This window comes from Lepisma saccharinum, chromosome 1 (genome assembly GCF_977018435.1).
Source record: "Lepisma saccharinum chromosome 1, izLepSacc3.1, whole genome shotgun sequence".
NCBI lineage: Eukaryota > Metazoa > Arthropoda > Insecta > Zygentoma > Lepismatidae > Lepisma > Lepisma saccharinum.
Genome location: NC_139229.1, coordinates 98,434,461 through 98,459,931, shown reverse-complemented (window position 1 = coordinate 98,459,931; position 25,471 = coordinate 98,434,461). Strand labels below are relative to the sequence as shown.

The 25,471-nt window shown below is 39.2% G+C and overlaps 1 protein-coding gene across 1 annotated transcript in view; it reads left to right on the top strand.

Annotated features, from left to right (window-relative positions):
- Positions 1–25,471, top strand: part of LOC145998506 (ionotropic receptor 25a-like) — a 211,554-nt gene that overhangs the window by 73,811 nt on the left and 112,272 nt on the right. Inside the window, exon 9 of the mRNA XM_083134932.1 lies at positions 24,552–24,782. Coding sequence (XP_082991058.1) covers positions 24,552–24,782 — 231 coding nt within the window. The remainder of the gene's footprint in view (positions 1–24,551; positions 24,783–25,471) is intronic.

Genomic DNA, 25,471 nt, shown 5'->3' with positions numbered 1-25,471 from the left:
TGCCCTTCCCTACAAAAAAATACAGCGGACGTCCATGTTTAATCTTACCGTCACAGTTAACCTAGCAGTACAAAAACGCAACGTAAAATAACCAACCAATCCAACAAAAGGCGAAGAATTTGGAAAACCTTTGTAACACACACACCAAACAAATACATTTAAATGTACATTTATATTTTATTGACATCATAAATTTTATACAAGAAATTCTTACCTAATAAACATAATTATATATCACTGCAAACTTATGCAAAATAAAGAACTGTTCATTTATGCAAGTATCACTTTACTAATGCACCTCAAATATGAAAACTATCCAGAACTAAACCCTTTAAGATAGAACCTATTGATTTTCCTTATTAAGATAACATCTATCAGTAATCAGTAGTATTACACAGCAGCATTCACTTCTCACAAATTTTCCTTAAGAAATAAAATTTGGGATACTTTTTTTTTCCTACAAGGCGGTTTCGTCTCTCTGTCAGCACTTGTCCAGCTTTCGAAAATACCCTCTCACAAGGGACGGAAGACCCAACAACACACAGTTTTCTTTTCGCCAATTGGAAAAGCGTTGGATACACTTCACGCCTTTCCAACCACCAAGTGAGAGGATTCCCTGCCCTCGGAAGTAGTGGTTTCTCGAGGAATTTTTGTACTTCTACGATACCAGCTGCTGTTAGGTTTGGGTTTCTCACTAGCGAAATTACGCTTTTGTCGAAGTCTTCCCAGATGCTTGAATTTTGTTCTTGTGAGGAAGAAACTACAGGTACTAGCGCCACATCTTCAGCTTGCTTATATTTCTCACGCACTTGGGAAATTATGGACTGCTTAGCTCTTTCGAAATTCTGCTGGTCTGTAAAACCATGGCGTTTAAATCTGGGGTCAAGCAGTGTTGCTTCTGAAAATACTTTGTTTTCTTCAATGGACCTGAAGCGCTTATTTAAAGCATCCAGCAGATTGGTTGCCATGTCTTTCACTAGGGTTAGCACGTCAGGCTGATTAATAAATCTAGAACACCACTTTTTCAATGCCTGACTTAAAAGTATGATTTTTGAAGCACTAACTTGTTTTTCACTCCTGACTTCTTGGGTGCAATCTTTGAAAACCTTCAATAGTTCGCACACCTGGCTTATCACGGCAATGTCCTCATTTGTGAAATTTTGTAGATTAGGATAGTTTATCGCTATAGTTGACATCACCGAGTTCTTGATTTCCAGGATGCGTTGTAGCATATCGTAAGTCGAGTTCCATCTTGTAATCACGTCTTGCTTTAGGGTGAGAACTGGCTCTCCTAATTGCTCCTGCAATGCCTTTAGTTTGTTACTGGCCTGGGGACTTCTTCTAAAAAACTCAACCACATTCTTGACTTTCGTTTGAAGTTCTTTAATGCTTTGTAAGCCATGTTGAACGATGAGGTTTAGATTGTGCGCAAAACATGGTACATGTTTCATTCTGTCAGTCTTACTGCAGCAACAATATTAGCTGCATTGTCACTAACAACAGCCACAACCTTCCCTTCAATACCCCACTCGCGAGTAACTCGTTTAAGTTCTTCAGCTAAATTTACAGCAGTGTGGCTCTTTTCATACTTAAAACATTCCAGGAGAGCAGATTTCAGTTCCATCGAACTATTTATATAGTGGACTGTGACAGACAAATAACTTTCATTAGCAGTAGAAATCCAACCGTCTTTCGTAATGGTTACCGTCTCTGCAGCTTCCAGTTCATTTTTCACTTTCTCCTTCGACATGGTGTGTAATTGGGATAAGAGCACATTGGATAATGTTTTACGAGTTGGGAATGTGTAAGTATTATTTAGTTTTTGTACAAATTTTTGAAAATGAGGACTCGCAACAATCTGAAAAGGCAAGTAATTTTTAACAATAGTTTCGACTAGCAAGAAATCAATTTCGTGTTTCTTTCTATCAGACATAGGCGCACGGAAGTATGATGACACGGTGCACTGACTAGATGGGGGGACACTTTTCTTCCTTTCTGGAGGCACTGCAGCAGCTTTATTACATTGTGTAGCGGCTTCATCTCTGCTAGCCATTGGTAAATCTTCAGTATCAGCGTCATTAATTTCACTATCCAGGGGGTTCTGTCTCAAACGTTCAATGGATAGAGAAACTGTTGGGTGCACTCTTCTTAAATGCCGGGTCAGATTAAATGTATTTCCTCCTTTGAAAGAGATGTTCTTCGCACAGAAGTTACATTTTGCTGAACTGTTAGCTTGTTCGGCAAAAAAACACCATATTTCACTTTTCCGCGGTTTAGATTTTGTAGCCATTACTGGATCAAAATCAGCTACGAAGATGTGCTTACACGCAGAAATGTTCAAGCTACAAAACACACAACTTAATTTTGTGGAAGGTCGTATACTTTCACTACAAATCCAAACTACTCCTCTCCTTCTGTAATAACGTAACGAATGCAACGCGAGTCATGACGAGCCCTCTCGCTGTAAATATTTACAATGATCCCCCGCCCCCCTCTTATCGCCAGGCGCTGCACTGCGACAACAATGGGTAGGAATTAATTTCTGGAAAGGAAGACGGGACGGGAGAATATAACTTGTCCAACTTTTCCTTTATTAACGGCACCGCTTTGTTCAGGCTTGCCTTCGACTTTCTGATGAGGACTTTTTGTCCGCTAAGGTTCAATTATCCATTAAAATATATTTTCATTCACCCCCCCCCCTCACCCACACCCTGAAAGCAGCTCTCGGTCGGTCAGTAAGTACATTGTTTCTTTTAGCTGTTTATATGCTCTTCCATTCTTGCGCGAAGGTGGATTCCTCCCCTCTAATTCTTTTCACCCACTCCAGAAGCAGTCTCCCACATCCCCTCCTCCGCCCAACGAAACAAACTTCGAGCTGTGTTGGTATGGTAGCTCCTCCTGTGAACGACTCCTTCAACGAGCAAGTTCCAGTGAACTGCCTTTCTAAAAGGAACTGCCTCGTCCGAGAGCATGCTCCATGGCCTCGTAGTTCCTTTGAACGCTTCCTTTCGGTGAGCGAGCTCCGGTGAACTGCTTCCCGAAAAGGAACTGCCATGACCCATCACATTGTAACGACCAAAAGGGGAATAGCCCAGGATCGCTAACAGCAAGCACTGCCTATGGCCCAGTGCGTCTAATAAGAAGCGCAACCGTAAGTGCTTCGGGGCGTCTAATTGAACACAGCGCCACCGAGGGACGGACAAATACAAAAGCTGACGATGTTCTCCACGTCAGAGGTATTAAATCAAATTTTGATCACTAGGATCAAAAAGGAGATTACATTTCTGAATTCATTTGCTCACTTATTAACTTTCCTAATTGTTTCATATACGAGCATATTCTTAATTATCTTAATTGGCTATTTACAACATTTTATTAACTCCTTCTATAATTTTTATACTCTTCCTTTATGTATTTTGCATTTACTATAATATATATAATCGCTCTTCTCCGCTCCTAGTTTCTACAATGAACTCTGCTCTTCTTTATATGGCGTGCTGCCATCTATCGTTGCTCTCGGAAAACAGTTCTTCCTTGCATTTTTCATTGTGTCGTCGGAACTGGCACGTGACAATTATTATTATTATTCCTGAGACACTTGGTTCGGACACCCCGCGAAACATATTTCTAGATACGTGCCTAACAGGAATCCCATATTTCTTCCTCCATTCTCACATAAGTATAATCATAATATACCACGTGTTTTCCTTAATTAACGGTGTATTTGGAAAAGGAAATACTGAGATTTAGGAAAACTCTCATTTCAGAGCAGAATCCTGCGTAATTTGTCAGAGTCCTTAAATAATCTTTGAACTTTCCATCACACAAATAATATTTTGTTACAAAATGAAATCGTGTTGAATGTTATACATTGGGCCACTAATGGGGGGGGGGGGGCCCAAACAAGAACTGGGGTACACGGGCTCCCTGGCTGCGCCCTTGAGAGCAGTCTACTTTTCAAGAGGGGAGTGAAGTAAAGTCTCTTTCATCCTCATTCGTTCCGGAAGAAATCACCACAAGTCGGTTATATGTTCAACTCAAAGGCTGTGTGCGGCAGATATATGATGTACAGTGGTAGAAAAAAGTTCTTCCCCATAAGACTTTAATGGCAGTAAATAATGCCGGAAGGGTAGGCAATACACATTGCACCATTAGGTGATCGGGTGATTCTGTCTGTCTCAAGAGCAACTCGTCTTTCATGCAAAAGCCAATAGGCACAGGAAATGTAGGAAAGTCACGTGACTTGTCAGGTGGAATGTTGTTCGTCAGAAACCCAGGTCACAGAACCGACAAGAGCTACCAGTTATATCTCCGAAAATGATTCCCCTAAAAACGTTGAACGAAACGCTAAAACAATTCTTGCCTTAATTACTGTATGTGCCGCAGTAGCACAGTCATTAGGGCGTTTTATTACCATGCGAGAGATCTGGGTTCGATCCTCGACGGGGGATAATCGAGATTTTGTCCACCTGTTCAAGCTGCTTCGGTGCCCACCCAGCGTCGTATGAAGCCGGTACCTGGAGGAAACTCTGGGGAAGGGGGGGGGGGGCGTAGTGCTGATCACATCATTCCCACCTTCCGCCTGATGGTGGGGCCCTAACTCCACACCCCCTATACGCCTTCATGGCTTGGTGCAAAGCACAAGGTAGGACTTTGCATTTTAATTTACTATACATCCCAATTTTGTCGTAACAAAACTTCCCAATCTCTACGTGGGCTTTCTTCCAAGTTCCGTAGGGATGTGAATAGGCTCCAATATTTCTTGAGACAATTCATACATGTTATATTTCCTTATAAGAACAACAGCCGATATATATTTTGTCTTTTTTTTGGCGGGGAGGTATAATCCATACATGTGAGGTGATCCTTTTCCCACTACTCACTCCATTCTCAGAAATAAATCTCAATTCCAAACACTGAAAATGCAGCACTTTCTACATCTTAGCATGCAAATATATACATAGTAGCAAAGTAATGTGTGGAAAGAGAAAAAAATAACTATTTGTAACGGCACTCTGGAAATCTTTTACAAGTAGTTTATTTTTTTCAATTTGAACTGACATTCATAACATTCATTAACGATTCCAATATTGACAAAAGAATAGCTTAGGCGTTCTGCTACTTTCAATTCTTCATTATCGTAGTCACCGTAACTCTCTCTCTCTCTCATCCTTCCCGATGGCGCTGTAGTAGAGGAGTCGCATTGTAATCAAGGAGTCCCCTGTTCGATACCCGGTGGAGACACAGTGGTTAGGATCCCACTTTAAACTGTAGATGCAGTCTCGATTAGCCTTTGTGTGCATAAAGTGGACTTAAAATACCAAATGAAAATAAAAATCAAAATCACCGTAACTCTCTACAAAGCCAGAGGATCCATTTTTGAAACCTGTTGAGGCTTAGATGTAGCATTGCATTCGTATCATTACCCATCATCTTCGTCGTCGCGATTATCGCAAGAGGTAAAAATGCGACACAAAATAACCCAAACAGAAGCTTGGAATCAATCTGAATATTGGTTACGTTGGATACGTGGTAGAATTGTTTTAAATATCACTTCCTGTGATGTAATAGGGTTTTTGATTAAGGACCATTTGTATAATGCATATCGTTGATGCGAACAATAAGTAGTTTCACGTTCACCACACTCTTCGGTTGTTTAGAAATCGTAAGGAAGAAGGATCTCTAAATTTCCGCTTTAACATGTCAATGAAACTTTAAAATAAGTTCAGTGTAGGTCACAAAAGAGATTTACATATTGTTATGATACGAGGGGCATCCAGAAAGTAAGTTTCCCTATTTTTTTGAAAAAAACAACAACACAGTTTCAGGAAACCATTTATTGGCAACAGGTACAGCAAAGGTTCAGCAATTTTTCAACATAGCAACCACCCGAATTGAGACACTTGTCGTATCGTGGTATCAACTTTTGGATCTCACTGTCGTAGAACTCTGCCGCCTGTGAATGGAACCAGAGTGTGACAGACGTCTTCAGCTCTTCGTCGTTGCCAAAACGCTCACCGGAGGACAGGAATTTCTTGAGGTGCAAGAAAATGTAAAAATCGCTGGGAGCCAGATCAGGACTGTATGGTGGATGATCAAACAACTCCCAGCCAAATTCCGTCAAAACAGCTGCTGTGCGCCGAGCCGTATGTGGACGAGTATTGTCATGGAGGAGCACAACACCTGCAGTAAGCATGCCACGCCTCTTGTTTTGAATGGCACGTCGCAATTTCCTTAGTGTTTCACAGTAATGGTCAGCGTTCACCGTTTCACCTCTGGGGAGGAAGTCAATGAGCAAAATGCCCTTCCTGTCCCAAAACACGGTCCCCTCACTTTCTGTACCGACAGCGTCTGTTTGAATTTCTTCTTGACCGGAGATCCACTATGCCGCCAATGCATTGACTGCTGCTTGGTTTCCGGGGTGAAGTGCGAAATCCACGTCTCATCGCCCGTGACGATCCTGTCGAGGAAATCATCGCCGTCATCATGGTACCGTTGCAAGAATGTCAGTGCTGCTCCTGAACGTTTCATTTTGTGTTCGGGTGTCAGGTTTTTCGGCACCCACCTTGCACACAATTTTTTGAACAGCAGGCGCTGCGTGACAATCTCATGCAACACGGATCGCGATATCTGCGGAAAAAGGCTACTCAACTCCCTAATCGTGAAGCGACGGTTCTCTACGATGCGCTGCCGCACCAGCTCATCAGTGATGAGGGACGGACGCCCACTGCGCTCTTCATCATGGACACTTTGACGACCTTCCGAAAACTGCCGACACCAGCGACGCACCATCTGCTTACTCATAATGTTCGGCCCATAGACCTCACAGAGCTGACGATGAATGTCAATTGGCGCAATGCTTTGTGCATTCAGGAACTTTATCACCGACCGAACCTCGCATGCGGCGGGAGAAGGAATACGAGCTTCCATTTCGGACCACTGCTGCCTCGCTACTGGCATGCGGCGGGAGAAGGAATACGAGCTTCCACTTCGGACCACTGCTGCCTCGCTACTGGCACCGGGCGGGATCTGTCCGCCTGGCATATAATTGATATGTCTTAGCTCTCCTGCGCATGCGAAATTTACACGGCTCATTATGTTTACTTTCACGGGGAAAAAATAGGGAAACTTACTTTCTGGATGCGCCTCGTATATTTTAAACACCACGAAATCTAATTCCAATAGAATACGATACTACTCCTTACGTTCCTGTAAATGTTCACCATTAGTCTGACGAAAGAAAGTAACTAAGATTTCCGTGTTTCCTTGAGGAAAGATAAGACGCCTGCTTGTAGTAAGCAAGCACCAACTGCTTCGATCAGTGACCTTCACTGCCAGAGTGACTCACAGCAGGCCTGCGCTCGTCCCAGTGTGCGTATAAAACAGGTATTTTATTTCGTTCGTTCCAATCCACAGTTATATCAAGCTAACATTCTAATATTTTCGTAAAATATGTAGTAAACAAGTTGTATACATTATGGTCTTCCAGACTGTTGTTGCCTGCTATTTACACGCGAGAGATGGGGGTGTTGTAAACATTTCTGAACCCAAAGGTCGAGCACGAAGGAAAAGTTGTGTAAGCATTGGAGGTAATAACAAGGTAATAGAAGTTAAAGGAAATGCTGGAATAAATTATATCAGAAATTGAGTAAAAACAGTTCTCATCACACATAGGGCTATCAGATCACTCGTCAGCGGAAAGTAGGACAAACTGTCTCAAAATGTTTTACACGATCGTATTTGCAGTAACTATAATAGGTTACTAGGACATCTTAGCATATAACGAGAATATGACACATCTTCAGCTGAAAAATTAATGTTGAAGTGAACGGTTGAGTTCAAAATTCCACAACTGCTAATTAATAGCACGGCTGTATGTGATTTCAACTTGTGTATGTAAGACAGAACGTTGTTCGACGATGTGGGGCCAGGAAGAGAAAACAATCTATGAATTCGGGAAGGAAAAAATTCACAATTTCGTAAACAAAGTCTGGAAGTTCTTGTTTATTAATATGTAAAAAAAACTACTATACACTGGGAAAAAACAGAATTGTGTGCCTTATTTCTCCAATAACGAGAAAAATTACTTGTTACTTCGAACAAATTACCGACACTTATATCGATAAAACTTCACAAAGTAAGCATTTTTATACATATATCCGGACTTTTTCGGATCTAGAAAATCGTGAAGTAATTTCTGAGCTGAATTGTAATTGTTTTTCCGAACATCCAGTAGCAACCATGCATACTCTTTGATTTAAGCATACTTCTCCAAGGAACCACGTTATCTTAGACTTCCCTCAGTTTTTCTGTTTCTCCATCTAATTTGAAGTTACGTGATGCTCAAAATACGTATAAGACATTTGAGATTTCTTTCAAATTCCTTCCGGAGGCCAGACACAACTATAAAATGTAGGACACGTCCGGAAATAAGATTGATTCTTATAAGTCTTTTTATTTTCTTATTTAGCGTCGTTTTCCTTTCACCTCTTGCTAATCGCGACGACGAGGATGAGTGATATGATGAAATTGATGAAGGGGGCACTCACAAAGAACACCCATACGCACGACGGGATTCGAACCCAGGACATCAGACATCGTAGCGCACTGTGCTAACCACTCCGACACGGACGGAATTCTTCTTAATTGTTCCTCAAGCATATTTCCTATCTTTAACTACACACGAAACATAATGAACAATTTAAATAAACAGATGCCAGTTCACACTCTAACCGTAAAAAAACATATGCATGTGAAAATGCAAAATAATATTTATTTTTAGGTAGTTGTGACTTATTATTGTATATTAAAGAAATATATTAGTGATAAAATGACGGAAGTAGAGGAACATCTCCAATGAAACACTCATGCCTTATGGATATTTTTATTTCTTGCCGAACAAGGTTCCGAGTTCGAGTTCCGACCAAAATGGATTCATTGCGTATGTTCATTCATGTCTTTAATGTAATCATAAATCGTCGTCATGAATAATTTAACTTCAGAGGAAGAAAACTGAGGTAATTACTAATAAAAACAATAACAAAACAAATTTGATCTTAAAGCCCTGGCTTTGCGCTACATATTCCATCACGGGGATCATAGGCGTGCGCCCATGGGGCCAGGGGGAGGGCAAATGCACCCCTAATCATGGACGTCTGCAGATTTTTTCCACGAAGAGACAAGCAAGGTATTTTTCCATGGGGCATATTACCCCGATAATAGTGTTGCATTATCGCATTCCTGCATCCTCATTATAATAATTAATGTAAATTACTATGACTGAAATCAAATTATACATGTGAAAACGTACTTTTTGGTTGACATTCGTTTTCTAAGGGGAAGATGTGGCAATCCTTGCCTCCCTTTCAGACATCCATGCCCCTATATTATTATATTTTCACCTATAAATTTAGGATAGATGAATCCTATCGCCGTTATTAAACTATATTATACTCTTAAAGAAAATTAAGTATTTTCAAGCCGATGAAAGTTCAAGGCAACTAGTGTTGCCCACGGGACGAAACGGGACAGGCTTTTAAAAATTCGAGACGAGACGAGATTGATCATGTGTCCCTTTGACAAACGAATATTTTCGAGACGAGACAGCATTTCACAGCATTTCCACGAGACGAGACAGGCCAAAGTCTCGTCTCGTGGGCAACACTAAAGGCAACTACGGGGGAAGGGGGTGCAGTGGCGAAACTACAGCCCCCCACAACCTTGAACGGAAATCAATTTTAGGGGGCAAACATGGAAGTAAAGGAAAGCAAGAGTAGCAGAATCTAAGAGTAGCAGGACAAAAGGATACTCAAGATGGATTTTGTTTTCACGCCTTTCTTGCATTATTTCTTCCTGACTGCCAAGAGCACCTGCGGGGGGGGGGGGGGAGGGACAGAGCTGCAATTGCCCCCTTGATTTCAAATTTTATACAAATATAAATACCTTTTGTAAAATGTTCTTGCTTGCTTCGTTCGCAATGTCTGCTTTTCTTACAGTCTAGTCAAGTTCAGAGCCGTAGCTAGGGGTCGGCGGGAGTTAACCCTGGACGCCAAACGATCTAAATGAAAAAAATTGTAAAAGAGAATAATATGGCGCTCCATGAATTTTTTTCCCATATTAAATCGACATTGTTTTCATTTTGCAAAAATTTAGATCTGAAAATTTATTGGTCGCTTTGCTCGCAATTTGTTTTCAGTAATGCATTTTATATTACCGAGGAGAGAAGTACTGCTGCTAAAAGGTTTTCTCTTAAGTGCATGAACAATTGTTTGGAGGAAAAGGAACGCGCAGATTTGAGAGACAATTTATATGATTTTTACTGTTGGTATATATATATATATATGTGTGTGTGTGTGTGTGTGTGTGTGTTGTATATATATATATATATATACATATATATATATATATATATATATATATATATATATATATATATATATATATGTATTTATATGTGTGTGTGGGGCGGGGGGAGGGGTGTGTATATATAAACACACCCATCAATGCAATAAAATTTAAACAAGTGAGATGAAATTACGTTATTCTTTTCCGGCCTGAAATATAATCAAGGCTATCCCCCTATAATCAGAGGGTCTGCGCACGCCTATGACGGGGACTGACACTTTACGTAGGTGTAGACACGCTTCGTACAATTTGATGATATCGCGATTACGTAATGGATGTGCACCCACTTAACTGAAGCCCCCAAAATTCACATTTTATTACTAAATTGTAAATTAGCATAATATCACATAGTTTACCTATTCATAATATGCGCCGCTTTGGTGCACTTTGTGGATTGTGCATTACCCAACATCAGGTTAATCGCGGCAGGCAAAGTGGAGGGAAAATGACAATGAAGCACAACGAGGGGGCCCTTGGTTCCCGATTAATGAAACTTTGTCTACATGCAACTGAGTCGCTGCGTGAAATCGCTGAAAATGTCATTTATTAATTTCTTAATTTTGCTTATTTTATATTGCTTTTCTAGCACTTGGCGTCAACAAAGGCGATGAGGATGATTAATGAAGTTATGAAATGGATGATAGGACATGATGATCCAAGTCTTGCACAAAATTCTAAGTTGGGACTAATGAATATCGATTCGTCTTATCATTTGTCAAGTAGTTGTTTTTAACTCCAATCTTTTTCAAGGACTTCTGGGTTGACAGCATGTGTGTTGCGCGATGATGATTCGACGAAAACCACCATTTCAGCGAACTTTCTTGACAATGACTCTAATATCAGTAAAGAGAACATTTTCTTACGAATAGCTGTTGTTAAGAAACCAATTCCTGAAACTTTTTCTGGTAGTCTCACGGCACCCAGCTGTCGTTTGTTATGGCTGGGCTTGGGGGTATGACTCACGCTGCTGTCAATACTCAATCATTCCCGAGAATCCAGGTCCACCAGGCAAACCCAAGCGACAATTTTGTTATTTGGGTTGCATAGACAACAGGCTTTAAGATGTTACGATATCGTAGGTCTCGTGGCCCAAGAACTATTTTCCATGACTGTACCTCCAACGAATAAAGGTCAGGAAATTAACTCTGCATGCCCTTGCTTCGCAGAAGTGCAACTACGAATTTTTGTTTGGGGGGAGTCAATTACCAGGCAAACGTACCAATACTGATAATGATAATAACAATAGCCTAATGCCATTATTATTATTATTACGTATTATTATTATTATTATTATTATTATCATCATCATCACTAGTAGTAGCATCAAAGACGTGATTATCCTCATAAATTACACAAAAAGGGGGTAGAAGTCGGTGCTAAAGCATTTGTTTGGAACACACGATTTGAAATATTTTTTCAACGCGTTCAATTTCACATAAGCTAATAATGAAAAACAAGCACACAAACTGTATATTTGAATGGCAGAAAATGAATGATAAATGCATTCCGAAGATAATTATTTTTGTACATAACATCAATAATTTTCATATACAAGATATGTTTTGCACTTATGCAACATGGAACGACATAAAATAAGAAAATACATATGCAACATGGTAACACTAAATTATGTACGTATTCAAAGTTTATGCAATACATATATGCAACACATGTTACTTAAATACGTTACAGAAAATAATAGTAATTGTAGCGAAGCGAGCAAGAAAATTTTTAAATCTAATTTTTGCAACTGAAAGCAAAATTGATTTAATAGGGCGCAAATAATTACACACAATGGCATTTTCTCTTCTACAATTATTTTCATTTAGATCGCTCGGCGTCCATTGCCGACTCCTAGCTACGGCTATGAACTTGACGAGACTGAGAAAAGTAGGTAACGCGAGCGAAGCGAGCAAGAACATTTTACGAAATGTATTTTTATTTGCAAAAAATTTGAAATCGAGTGGGGCAATTGCTCCTCTGGGCCCCCCTGAAAGTGCCCTTGGCCATCAACGTTTGCTCCCGCCCTGCACCCCTGTTGCTTCAGGTTTTCATAGTTTATTTAGCAATGGACACAGTAAAGGCGCTAGTTTGGGAGATACAGTATTTCTAAAAACTTAGCACCCGACGACAATATGAACAATGGGACATTTAAAAATAGAACCTCAGGCGAGAAGTAGATAGTACATTTGTTTTAAATAACTGTCCCCGAATGATTTTTAAGTGGTTTGTTCCATATTGTTATATACTGTATGCTTGCAGTTCCATTTTCTTTGAAGGGGATAAAAACATTCCTGGCGGACATTAAAAATAAATTATTATGCCGGGATAAAAAAAAAATTGGGAGGGGGAATCCCCGGTATCCTCCCCGTTAATTCGCACACTGGTTGTTGCAATGATAATTTCCTCAGTAATATTTTCATGGTGATGCTCCAGCGATGTGCGATGTGCGTCTACGCGTAAACAACGATACTCTACATTCTACACGTAGACTATTTTATACACTACATAACGTAATCTATGTAAACAACATGGCGGAAAGCGTAAGCTTAATTAAGGGTCCTGTGGAAGTGAAACAGAATTATACAGTATATCAGTTGTTGAAATGTGAGAAGTAATTTATTTACTCTTCTCTACAATTACAAACAATTTCTCAAGGAAGAAAAATTGCAACATGGGAAATATTATAGTGTTTTATGTGGAACACATTACTTTTGCCTCACGACTGCCATCTGTTGTTTGAATACATTTTAGCTTTTCCCTATAGTTGATCATAGAGAATGAGAATGTTTTTTTATTGTTGTAAATAGGATTCTTGTCAGCTCGGTAGGAACAAATATAATTGCAAATGTCACTATCCTTTCACAAAAGCCTTGATAATTAATTTTTAGTAGGGTGACCAGACATACTCTTTTTTAGAGTATTATACTCTTTTAGAGGTTCATATACTCTATACTCTTTTCAATTTGCAAAAATCCCCAAATATACTCTTTTCCTTGCTATTTAATTTCATTCATTATTTTACGCGTAAAAATGCGTTAAAATCCACAGAAAGAAAAGAAACAATGATGGGTAAATGGAGGTCAGTACAGGCTGGGTGAAATTTAAAAGTGATTGTGCCTCTTATAAAATTCTTGTTTGCACTGCCTGGTACAAATGTTGATTGTGAAAGACTCTTCAGTGTTATTAAAACTTATTGGCAAGAGGATAAATACACTCTTGGTGTCAACACTCGAACAAGTAATGAAAGTGAAATCCAATGTGGACATGACCTGTGAAGAGTTTGGACTGGCAATAAAGGACGAATTAAACATACTCAAGAAAGCAAAATCATCCCAGAAGTATGAACGATGGTGCCATTGGTGAGGAAGTATTTGTAGTTAGCTAATTACATTAGACCCATAAGTAATTTGAATCTGTAGAGTGTAGACCTATTTTATAGGGGCTATAATAGAAGCAATAACAAATAACCACCCGTATTTTCGTTTTATTTTTATGTTTTGTGGAAGCGCACCTTCAACCTATAGACTATACTCTTTTTGGTCAACAAATATCTGGCCACCCTATTTTTAGTGTAGTTTATATTGTCTAGGTAGTCTATGTAAATTAAAGCGAATGTAATCTACGCATAAATTACGTGTAGACAACGTATGTAGACGTAAACTTATAGTCTACGGCACATCACTGGTGAAGGCCCCGCTACAAAAAAAAAAAAAAAAAGAAGATCCCTGACGGGAAGTGAAGTGACGTAGCAGCAGGCGACTCCACTATTAGGGTCGGGGGTGTGCACCCTGAGTGAAAAACACATGTGGGCTTGCTGTAACCGACGCAAGTCGTTTAGGGTTACCAGAAGTTCTCTTTTGCCCGGACAAATCCTGTTTTTCGGGTACTAAAAATGCTCCGGGCGGGTTTTTAGAAAAATTTGGAAATATCCTATTTTTTGGGTAACTTCAAGATTAGTAACAAAATGTAACAATTGTTAATATTGTTTCTGTTTACAATTTCAAAGTAAAGAAATACAACACTCTCAGTTGCAAGCGCAAATAAAATAAACTTTTCTTGCAAAAGAAAGAAAAATTGTTAGACCTTTGCGCCTCTTTTCTTGTAACCGCCGCGCAGCGTGAGGTTTTGATTCCAAAGCATTTGTGACATCTACTGCCACTCTTGGTGAGCAGCAAGTTTCTGACAATAGGTAAGAATATGCAATTCGCCGCGGCTTACTTTGATTTGAGTTTCATGACAGAATTCAGAAATAAACACTAAACACTATTTTTTAACTGCCGTACTCTTAGTTGTTACATGGCAGTGGAGAAGTGAAGTTCTGTCGATCAGTGATCTGAACTAGGGATGGCCAGATCCGGATCCTGGCGGATCCGAAATCCGGATCCGGTTGGTTCCGGATCCTAAAATTATTCGGATCCGGATCCGCGGATCCGGAATTTTCAGATCCGGATCCGGATCCGGTACTTTCGGATCCGGATCCGTTTTGCCATCCCACATGCGCTTCTTTGGAAAGTAAGAATGTGTTTATAACATATTGTTACCTGCTAATATACATATATATATATAATATACATCCATACACACACATATATATATAGTGTGTGTGCGCGCGTGCGCGATTTGTAATTAATTAATATACTTACAAGGGAGGTCTAAGTCTCCCCCTCCGATTTCCATGAAACTTGGCAGGTGTATAGAGGCCCTCCCCCTCAAATGTCAGGATGAGGAGAAATTGAAGTGGGGATCTGACCCCGAAACCACGTAAATATGGCATAGGAAGAAACAGGGGGCATAGGGCCTCTCTATACACCTGTCAAATTTCATGTAAATCGGAGGGGAACACAGGGGTCAGATGATCCCCACGTCAATTTGTCCTTATCTTGACATTTGAGGGGAGGTTGCCCCCTAGAACAGATTTTTAGCCGAAACAAAAAAACACGTATTTCTTCCTTTGGGCCCCACTATACACCTGCCAAGTTTCATGGAAATCGGAGGGGGACACATTGGTGAAATGCCCACTTAAATTTGTCTTCATATTGACATTTGAGGGGGATTGCCCTCTAAAACAGTTTTTTAGCTGAAACAAAAAAAACACGTATTTCTTCCTTTGGGCCCGTTTATACACACACCTGCCAAGTATCATGGAAATCGGAGGGGGACACAGGGGTCAGATCCTCACTTCAATTTGTCCTCATCTTGACTTTTGAGGGGGTTTTGCCCCCTAAAACAATTTTTTTAGCTGAAACAAAAAAACACGTATTTCTTCCTTTGGGCCCCACTATACGCCTGCCAAGTTTCATGGAAATCGGAGGGGGACACTTAGATAACCTCCCTTGTTAGTCTTACACTTTGTAATTATATAACACTGCATATATTATAATGTTTTATTTTAATTTGTAAAACTGTAACTAGAACAATTGTATAATTTTTGTAAAATATTTCTATCTTGTTATATGTGTTAAAGGTTTCATCCTGGAATGGAATGTCACATTTATGTGTGTTTTCATTTCCAATACATTCGAATGAATACATATTCGTTTCAATGGCATTTTCAAAATCACCTCTGACATTTTATGTTAAACAAGTAAGATTATTTTTGTGCACGAGTGTGTTAGCCGATGCGTAGCAAAGTATTTTAGGAACAACACTTGAAAAAGATTCTTGTAGGACTAACTAATGAAAAAATTCTTTGTAATCGAAGATCATAATACCTTTTAAGGTGTGGTAATTAAGTGTTGCCCACGAAACGAGACGAGACGAGACTTTGGTCTGTCCCGTCCCGTCTCGTGAAAATGCTGTCTCGTCTCGTGTCTCGTCTCGAAAATATTCGTTTGTCCCGTCTCGAAGGGTTCTGTCCCGTCTCGTCTCGTCCCGTCTCGTCTCGTCTCGTCTTGTAAAAGTGATCCGGGATATCATGCCAACAAAAGTCAAAAGTAGCAGAAACACGAAATATTTTTCCGGAAAGTGGGATAAAGCTCCAAATATTTTACCCATTGCGTGGTGAGAATAAATAAGGTTCGTTAATCATGAGGACATTAATATTAAAAATGCAGTTTGTTGGTTACTGATTGCTAGATATCTTATGAAATGTACCTTGTGGTTTTTCTGGCTTCCATACAAGAGTGCTCTTTTCATTACTGCTATACCTTTTGGAAGTTTTGAAATGTTTTCCACTAGACCTTCTTTCTTTCTGAATGTCGAACTTCCGTGCACTATGAAAATGTATATTTCTTCTTTAAATTCTAAGCTTGGCGCTCGGGAGCAACAAAAAAGTTTTTAAATGTGTAGTACGAACACAAAAGACTATTTAAAATTTCAATACTTAGTATATTACAAATAGAAAGCATTTATTGTTCTTAATATTGTTAAACATCTTCTATCACATAAGTTTCAAAAAGTGTTTCTTTGTGATATTGTGCTGTTTCTTATGCTCAGCTTATGACGCACATACTTTGTTTTCTCTTTAGCCTCTAAGTCAGATACCACCACCGCTTGATCTAATTTATCCTTCGGCAGGCACGCATCTAGAAATATATGTCGGGGGAGGGTGTCCGAGCCAAGTGTTTCAGAAAAAAATATAATAATAACATTAACGACAACAATTAAGCAAATGTTTAAATTAATACATTAATATAATTCATAGGTCTATTCACTTGAATATGTAAATTAATCAATTCTATTATTGTTATTACATGAAATGTTACAAAGATTGTAGAAGAATAGTAATATAACAGCACGAATATTAGCTAATATCTAGCTTACGTGTAGTTAAGATCGCCTAAATTTGCATAAAAACAACTGTCCTGGCAAGAAGTTTAATGTCAAAAAAAAGGTGATGAATTGAATATTTGCTAAATAACAAAAAAGGATGTTAAGTCCACTTGACGAAAAATAAAATTCCTGATTAATATTTTATTCTCATTATTATAAGTAGTAGTGTACATAAATCTTCATTGATACTGTCATTCAAAGCCGTATGATCGCAATAAAATCCTTGTTCGGCATAAAAAAGTAACGCTCGATTATGCTAAAGAAATATATTTTTGTTTAGCTAGAGCAAGGCCCCAGGAGGATGCAAGAAGCCTTTCCTGCAAAAGAGTATGTTGTACGAAGCGAAGAAACGTGACAAAACCACCACGTATTGAAGGCAAACCTGCATATATTTTATATTGCACATTTACAGAGCCGTGCCTCCTGAAGTTATAAAAATCCCAACTTCAATGATTCTTTTAGACATGCTATAGTTGAAAAAAATATGTTTAGATGCACCAAAAGTGCATCATTATCAGATTATACATATAACGTGTTATTGGAATCAACATATTTGTGTAAATTGGGTGCCTCCCCGATTACGTAGTAATAACGTCGAGGTCTTGTAATCAAGGGTCCCCGCGTTCGATACCCAATGGAGGCACAAAGTGGATCGGATCGCACTTTAAACTGTAGGTCGGTTCGCGATTTAGCCTATTTGTGAATCAAGTGGACTTAAAACCCAATATAGAATCCACTAATTCACCCGCAGGTAAGTCAAATTTCACATATCCCTCTTCATCCTCGTTCATAGACTTCCTGCAATACTCTTGTGCATGTGGGTTGCATCCCACCAGGTGCGAGAAATGTGAAGAGTTATTCTTTCCCTGTACTGCGTTATTTCTTTTTTTAAGAGTAAGGCTCTTCCTACGATCAAATGAAGGAAACAACTCTCAAGTCTCAACAATTATAAATTTTTGCTTAAATTTCCTATAATTTATACAAACAGTAGCACACATCACGTCCTTTGGTGCAACACTGTCAACAGCTAATGTTACTTTCCTCGTCCTAATAAATTTACTTCCAACTATTGACGGCACCAGGGAAATGTGACTGGGGGGGGCGGAAGGCTGGCAACAAAATATTGTAAGGGGGCAGTCACATTAAAACGCCCGAAAACACTACACATATATATACATATATAATAATACTTATAATAATAATAATAATAATAATAATAATTATTATTATTATATTCATGTATGGTGTTTTGTGTTTGTCTTTTATTTAGAGTGGACGTTTACTGCCTAAATTTACTTCTTGATTACGAGTTTATCTCCACATGATTCGTTTTAATAAAGACATTAATTCTTTTTTATTGATAAGTTGCGTTGTCTCCAGTGGCCTATTTCAGTATTGGAAGACATTCATAATTTTATAATTCATCGTCTTTCTTGAGATGAAACTACGGATATAAATATTTTAGTTATAAGATAATAATATAAATGACGAAAAAATGCTTCGAAGAGTTTAATTTTCTTGCAAAATAAACGTGACGTTGGAAGAAATGAATCTTCTTAAGTATTAGAAACAATGTGAGGCACTTCTCCTGTAGGAGAATTCTGCTCTATGTGCTTTGGAGAACACATTGCCCACCTTTGGTACGTCCAGGATTTGACATTTCTTCTCAATGGCAAGAACAGCCAAATGAGGCAGTTTGCATCCAGCATCCTGTTTCGAGCAAGCCTTTTCAAAGATTTTAAGGACAACCATCTTCGTAATGCTGAAGAGTTTTGGGCAAAATTTGTGTTTCACCTTTCAGGGAAATGTTATCACAGGATAAAAAAATCAGACAAAGGTTACAGTTATCTCATAATTCAAGAAATATTCTGACCCTGGCGTTACTTACTCGTACTCTACCACTCCAACGTATGTCTGTGCTACACAATTACAGGCACCTATGGGTTTCATGGGAAGAAGTTCTTCGATTTTGATATGTACGAGAAAGAGCGAACCTGCATCCAATGATTGAAGAGTGGCAAATCCTAATAAGCATTCTTTTACCTGCCCGCGATATGTTTTGAATCGAATTTTAAGTGTAATTTGCATTTTAAGGTTCACGTTCAATACATTTCCAAATAATATCCCCTCATTAACTTCAAGAGTATCGAATAAATTCCCTTTGTTACGGTTTCCTCAGACTCATCATCTCGAAATTCAAGTCCGTGAATAGTAAGAAACCGCGACGAATCCACAACAACTGACATGTAGTGACGGGTTTTCTTCGATCACCTTTGGTCCTGGGTTCGATACCCAGTGGAGGCACTTTAAACTATTAGTCCAATCCCGATTGGCTTTTCTGTGCATCAAGTGGACTTAAAACATCAAACAACCAACCAACCAAATCTTGAATCAACTTTGAATGTCTTTTAATAATTAGCGTTGTCACTAACGACCACGATTAGAATAATTTGCCCGTACTACAGATGATGTCTTGTGGTCCTGAAAATATTCGCGATGTTTTAAAACCATCCACATTCAACACTTTTTCCCATTTCTTAAGACTGGTTTAAACTTATGTTAATCTCGGCTATTACAGGACATAAATGAATGAGAAATCACCTATTCCCAGGTCGGCGCTCGAATCTTGAACGAAAGTCACATACACATAACTATATATATACTAAACAAATTAATATTTGTTAATCAAGTTGGTATTATAAGCAGGAAAGTGATATCATGCAGAATACACCACTTTGAAAAGGTGAAAATCGTCATACTCTTATAAATGAACTCTCTTATTATTCGATATTTAATTAACTTCAGTTGGAGGGCCCGAAGGGGGGGGGGGTGGTGGCGAAGTGTCTGACATGGGGCATCCCCCTGCCTCCTCTGGCGTCGTCACTGCTTCCAACCCTCTAATAACGTCGCTGCTGATAGCCTCACCTTCGAAATGGAAGCTTGTGTGTCGGCGAATAATTCAAAGCAGTTGTGTTCACTGTCCCTCTTTAATTCAAAGTCTGCCGTTTTACTTTTCAGCTTTTCCTGCAAAACTTCCTGTCAGCAAGCAAAGCAAATTACAGAATTTTTATTGCCCCTCCCTTGCATCAACCTTCATTCCTACTTTAGGCCTGGATTTATGGTACTTACCCGCTACTGCAGGTCAACCTCGCCCCTATGTTTGGTGTTTACCCCCTGAAGCAACGATGTCCATTCTTCAAAGCGAAACCTCTGTCAGTGAGGAACGGCGAAAAATAGTCTCGGAATACACCCTGGCCGTAAACAGGCTCCCGCCACCCTGACATTGGTGTCAGCTTCTCTCTGAAGTTTGATAAAACTACTTTGTGAAATTTGTTTAGTAACGATTGAAAATGTAGACAGTAGATACTACATGTATTTTGCTCATACACTTAAAGGCTAAATTCACAGAAAAAAAAGAACAGCTACAACATTCTTTCATCTGATTTACAGAAAGGCTAACCGGGACTGGACCCACACTTTAAAGTGGGATTCAAATCACTATGTTCCTTCACCGGGTATCGAACCCGGCACCCCTTGATTACAAGGTGGCGACGGTACCACTGTACCATCGGGGAGTCCCCATAGAACAACGTTTCCTTCTACGACGATTATACAGAACTTAGTGTACTTCCTTCATTTGAAATCTATTCTATATCAGGCTCAGTATTTCGTTATTACAATCCAAGGAATAGTATTTTCCTTAAATAAGAAATAAAAAAATAAAAAAAGCATTGGAAATAATCTTCAAACGGACTTAAAAAAATCGAATCCAACCACCTGTAGAATGCCTGAGGGAAACAACAAGAATTTTCTCAACAAAGACATTTCCGAAATTTCCATAACATTCTAAAAATTTCGCAACCCGTGCAAATAATCACGTGGTAAAATCTTGTCATGGTTCCCTGTAAACACTAAAATCACCAAATTACTTATTTCCATAATACCCATATTGTCTCCTCCTCTTTAGCTCTCAGCTGTTTGGAGTGGGATAATGCAAGATTATTTGTCCCCAATTATCTCTTTCTCTTAGTCTTGCTAATATCTTGGACTCCTTAATAACTTTACCAACAACTCCTTATCAATTTGTACTGCCATGTTTCCCACAATGTTTTTCCTACTTCCTAATAACATTCACTTCTGTACACCCTTTGATGTAAAAATTAAATAATAATAATAAACCCTATCCGTCGGTCCGTTTATCTTTCCAACCTATAGAGCTGAGACTATGTTTACAAGATAAATCTCGGACTCAGATACTCCACGATCTTTTGGCCCCTCCTTCCACCTTCTCTACCTGCCCTTTTACTTGATGTTATTCAGAATTGTATTAGTATCTGGAGTACTATCGTAACATAAAATTATTAACCTGGAATGGATTGAAAAATAAAAATGGGGAGTAACTCTGTGTTTCGAAAGAGTATAGAAAATAAGTTTAGGTATTCATTCATTCATTCCTCTCTCTAGAATAGTCTTCTTTTGACTTAACACGCGCTTATCAACGTTTCTAATTGAAATACCTTTTTCCAAGCAAACAAGTATTTGCAACTGATTAAATATTTTGCTTTTATTTTTTCGAGACATTCGAGACGAGACGAGACTTTTCAAAAGCCGTCCCGTCCCGTCTCGTGTCTCGTCTCGAAAACGAGACGAGAAAGGCATTCCGTCTCGTCCCGTCTCGAATTTCAAAAGGCTTGTCCCGTCCCGTGAGCAACACTAGTGGTAATATTATAATGGGATTGAGATACGAAACTCTCGGATCCTTATCCGGATTTTCGGATCCGGATCCAGATCCGAAACTTTCAGACCCGGATCCGGAATTTTCGGATCCGGATCCAGATCCGTAACTTTTGGATCCGTTTGGCCATCCCTAATCTGAACCATGCCAAAATGCACACCCACTCCCCGTCGCCCCTCGTTTGGGGATCTTCTCGTTAGCGGAGAGCTGTACATTGTGCTCAAACATTTCGTGTCAATAAAAGCCGCGGTAGCTCAGTCGTTAGGGCGTCTGATTACCATGCGAGAGACCCGGGTTCGATCACCGGCGGGGGAGAACCGGAACTTTTTCAACCTGTTCAAGCGGCTCCGGCGCCCACCCAGCGTCGTGTAAAGTGAGTACCTGGAGGAAACTCTGGGGGGTAAAGGCGGCGAGGGGCGTGGTGCTGATCACATCACCCCCAGCTCGGCCGAGATCAAGAAAGTGTGGGGCCCTAACCGCACACCCTCTATACGCCTTCATGGCATGGTGCAGAGTACAGGGGAGCACTTTACTTTTTTAAAAAGCGTCCTCCTGTTGTTTTAGAAGAACTGTGTTAGTAGAACTTCCGGTTCTACCTTTCAATGATCGACGTCATTCCAGAAATGCCATTGTTGCCGCGGTAACTTTTCACTTCCTCTTCCCCTCAGAATATAATGAGCAAAGCCACACGGTTGTCACATTTATCATTTGAACATGTCATTCTGAACATTTAAAAGAGCTTTTGTTGAGCAATAGTTTTCGGTTTTTCAGACGATGTACTGGGTAATGGATCTAATTTAATTTTTAACTGGCAGGAACATTTTCTTTCGTTTTTTTTTAAGTATAGTATGTTAATTTTAGTTCAGCCTGTAGAACATGACTTTGCAATCGGTAATGTAATTTTGTTTTCATTGCACTCAAGAACGTATCTCGCCCAATATTTTTTGTTGATACATATTTTTTGCACTTGCCACAAATTGTAGGTAACGACATGTCACAAATAGAATGTTTTATATATGTCTGTATACATTTTTGGGAAAAGAATAAATATCGCCACTAGAATGTTTTTGTGTATGAGTATAAAATTCTCTTTGAGGGGGGTGGGGTGGAGATGTCACCACTGGATTACGAAATATGCGCTCGGAATCATAAGATCCAAGCCTCTCTATTCTAAAACTAGTTCTTCAAACTAATATGAACGCTCAGACATTTGTCCTAGAATGCCATGCCTTGTAGAAATATCTATGGCTTGACATAACAAGATCTAAGTCTTTACGAAAATCGATCAGATCTTCTCCGATGAAGTACAACTTCCAAAGAGCAAAAGTCATTCGTTTGGATTGTTCGTCCACAACCAACACCTGATCACACGCCGTAAAGAAATCTATTTGGGAACATGTTGCAAGTTTTTTGTATGATGTGGTTGAACCACGGCACGAAAATATATGTTTCCGTCAAGGATCATCACGCCAAAGTATTGTCTGCAAAATAGGTAACAATAAACAATGTTTCGATTAAAATTAATTCCCATTCAAACGGGGGAGCGAACAAAGACACCCCCCCCTTCGATGCAATGTCTATATTACATTTATAGCTGTTTAAAAATGTAAATAAGAAACTCACTATTCTCTAAATCTCAACAGCTGAGATTTAGACTGTTATTCAAAAATCAGCGTGCCAAATTGCGGAAAAATGGGGAGGGGACACTTCGTCCTCACTTCTCGTGCATTTTATTACAAACAGAAGTGCTTTCAACTTAAATTCTGGGTAAATTTAGTTGGACAACGGAATATTTTTTATATTTTGCAATTTTATTTCAAAACCAATGTCATTTTTTGACAAAAGTAGGAACCTGCTGATGGAATGCTTGTACCAAATGAGACTTTTTTTTTTTTAACACAGCTTATTGTTAGGTAAAAGTATGCACAATGGACTCGTCCAACTTAATTTACCCACGCTGGCATAAGCATGGGGGGAGCTGATGGGGCTACAGCCCCGCCGAAGTGTTGAGAAAATCAAAATTTTCAAGTGAAAGTCGTAAAGAACTATGGGGAAACCAAGTGATAACTGAAAACGCCCCTAAAAATGACCCCGGATTATCATTTTTTCTTTGAACAAGAAGATGGACCTAAAGGAAATTGGTAAGGATGGAAAAGATTGGATTGATCTTGCCCAGGATAGGGCAGATGGATGGCTTGTCTTGCTGCAGCCATAAACCTTCGGGGTTTAAGAAGGCTAGAGAGTTAGTTAATCTTTGAACAACTTTTAAAACTAGGGTTAATAGTGATAATTACGATATACTGTATGTTGTAGTGTATCCTCGCCCTCAGGACGCAGTATGTAATATCCAACTTTAGCTACAATTCCAACACCCTCCAAAAGCAAAATCCTGTGTACACCAGTGTTCATTGATTTAATTTACCCACAACAAATCAACATTTATGAATAGTACTGCGATGTGTGTATTATTTTATAACCTATCCAACAAGACAAAGATTGCAAAGAATTCAAGATATAAAAGTGGGATGTTTCAGAGACAAATATGTTTAAAACGTCTCTACAATAAGCAAGCTAGGATAAATAGGTGATAGATTTTTCAACAGTTCATTTGTGCTGGTGATTTATGATGCATTTTCAGGTAAACGATCCAGCGCCTTCTTACGGATCGTTCGTTATAGACAGAAACGGACACAGTTTCATGGAATTTAGCATGGATCTGTGGAAGACGAGGTTCGTCAACGGCCAAAATTCCAAAGAGAAAGAGCTGGCAAAGTGGCAAGCAGCAGTCGAAGGACCAATTACCATCAAGGACTTCGAGCAGATGAGGAACTTCAGTGCAGTGACTGTCTATCGAGTGATAACGGTGCACGTAAGTTGATTTGTATATTAATTGATTAATTTATACTTATGTTGTCCTACTGAAGAACAACTAGAGAGCCTCAAGACAGCTGTTCACACAAGAATGTACATGTTACAAACTCAAAATGCATAGTTGACAAGCAGTGGCGGTGATTGGGTACCAAAACCGGTGGGACAAGGTGCCAAAACTGGGGGGCAAAGACAATATATTTCCCTTTGTAGATAAAGTTTACCATAGTGCCACGGCAAAAGTGGCGAAAAGTGGGGGGAAACTGCCCCCCTCGACCCCCATAATCGCCACCACTGTTGACAAGAGAGTACATAAAAAGAGTACAAAAGTTAATGAAAGGTATATTAAAATACAATGCCTTCTTCAGGAACAGGAAAAACTGTTATAATGATTGGCAATAAAGATACCTTTGCAATATTATTATATTCTCTAAGTTGTTATTGAAACATTGTAGGTTCTTACAGGATAAGGTGTAATTCGCATATTTGTATAACCACCCAGGGACAAAATAATCACCTTCTGAAAGTTTTGCATACAATTCGTGATTTTTTAAAAATAAATGGTTAAAGTTTAAGTTTGTTCAAGAGTAAGAAAAAAAAAGCAATTTTAAATCTGGAATACAAATTGGAGAGAAATCTCTTTTCTATATTCTGAATTAAACCGCTCATTTATGCACGCCAAATACGTTC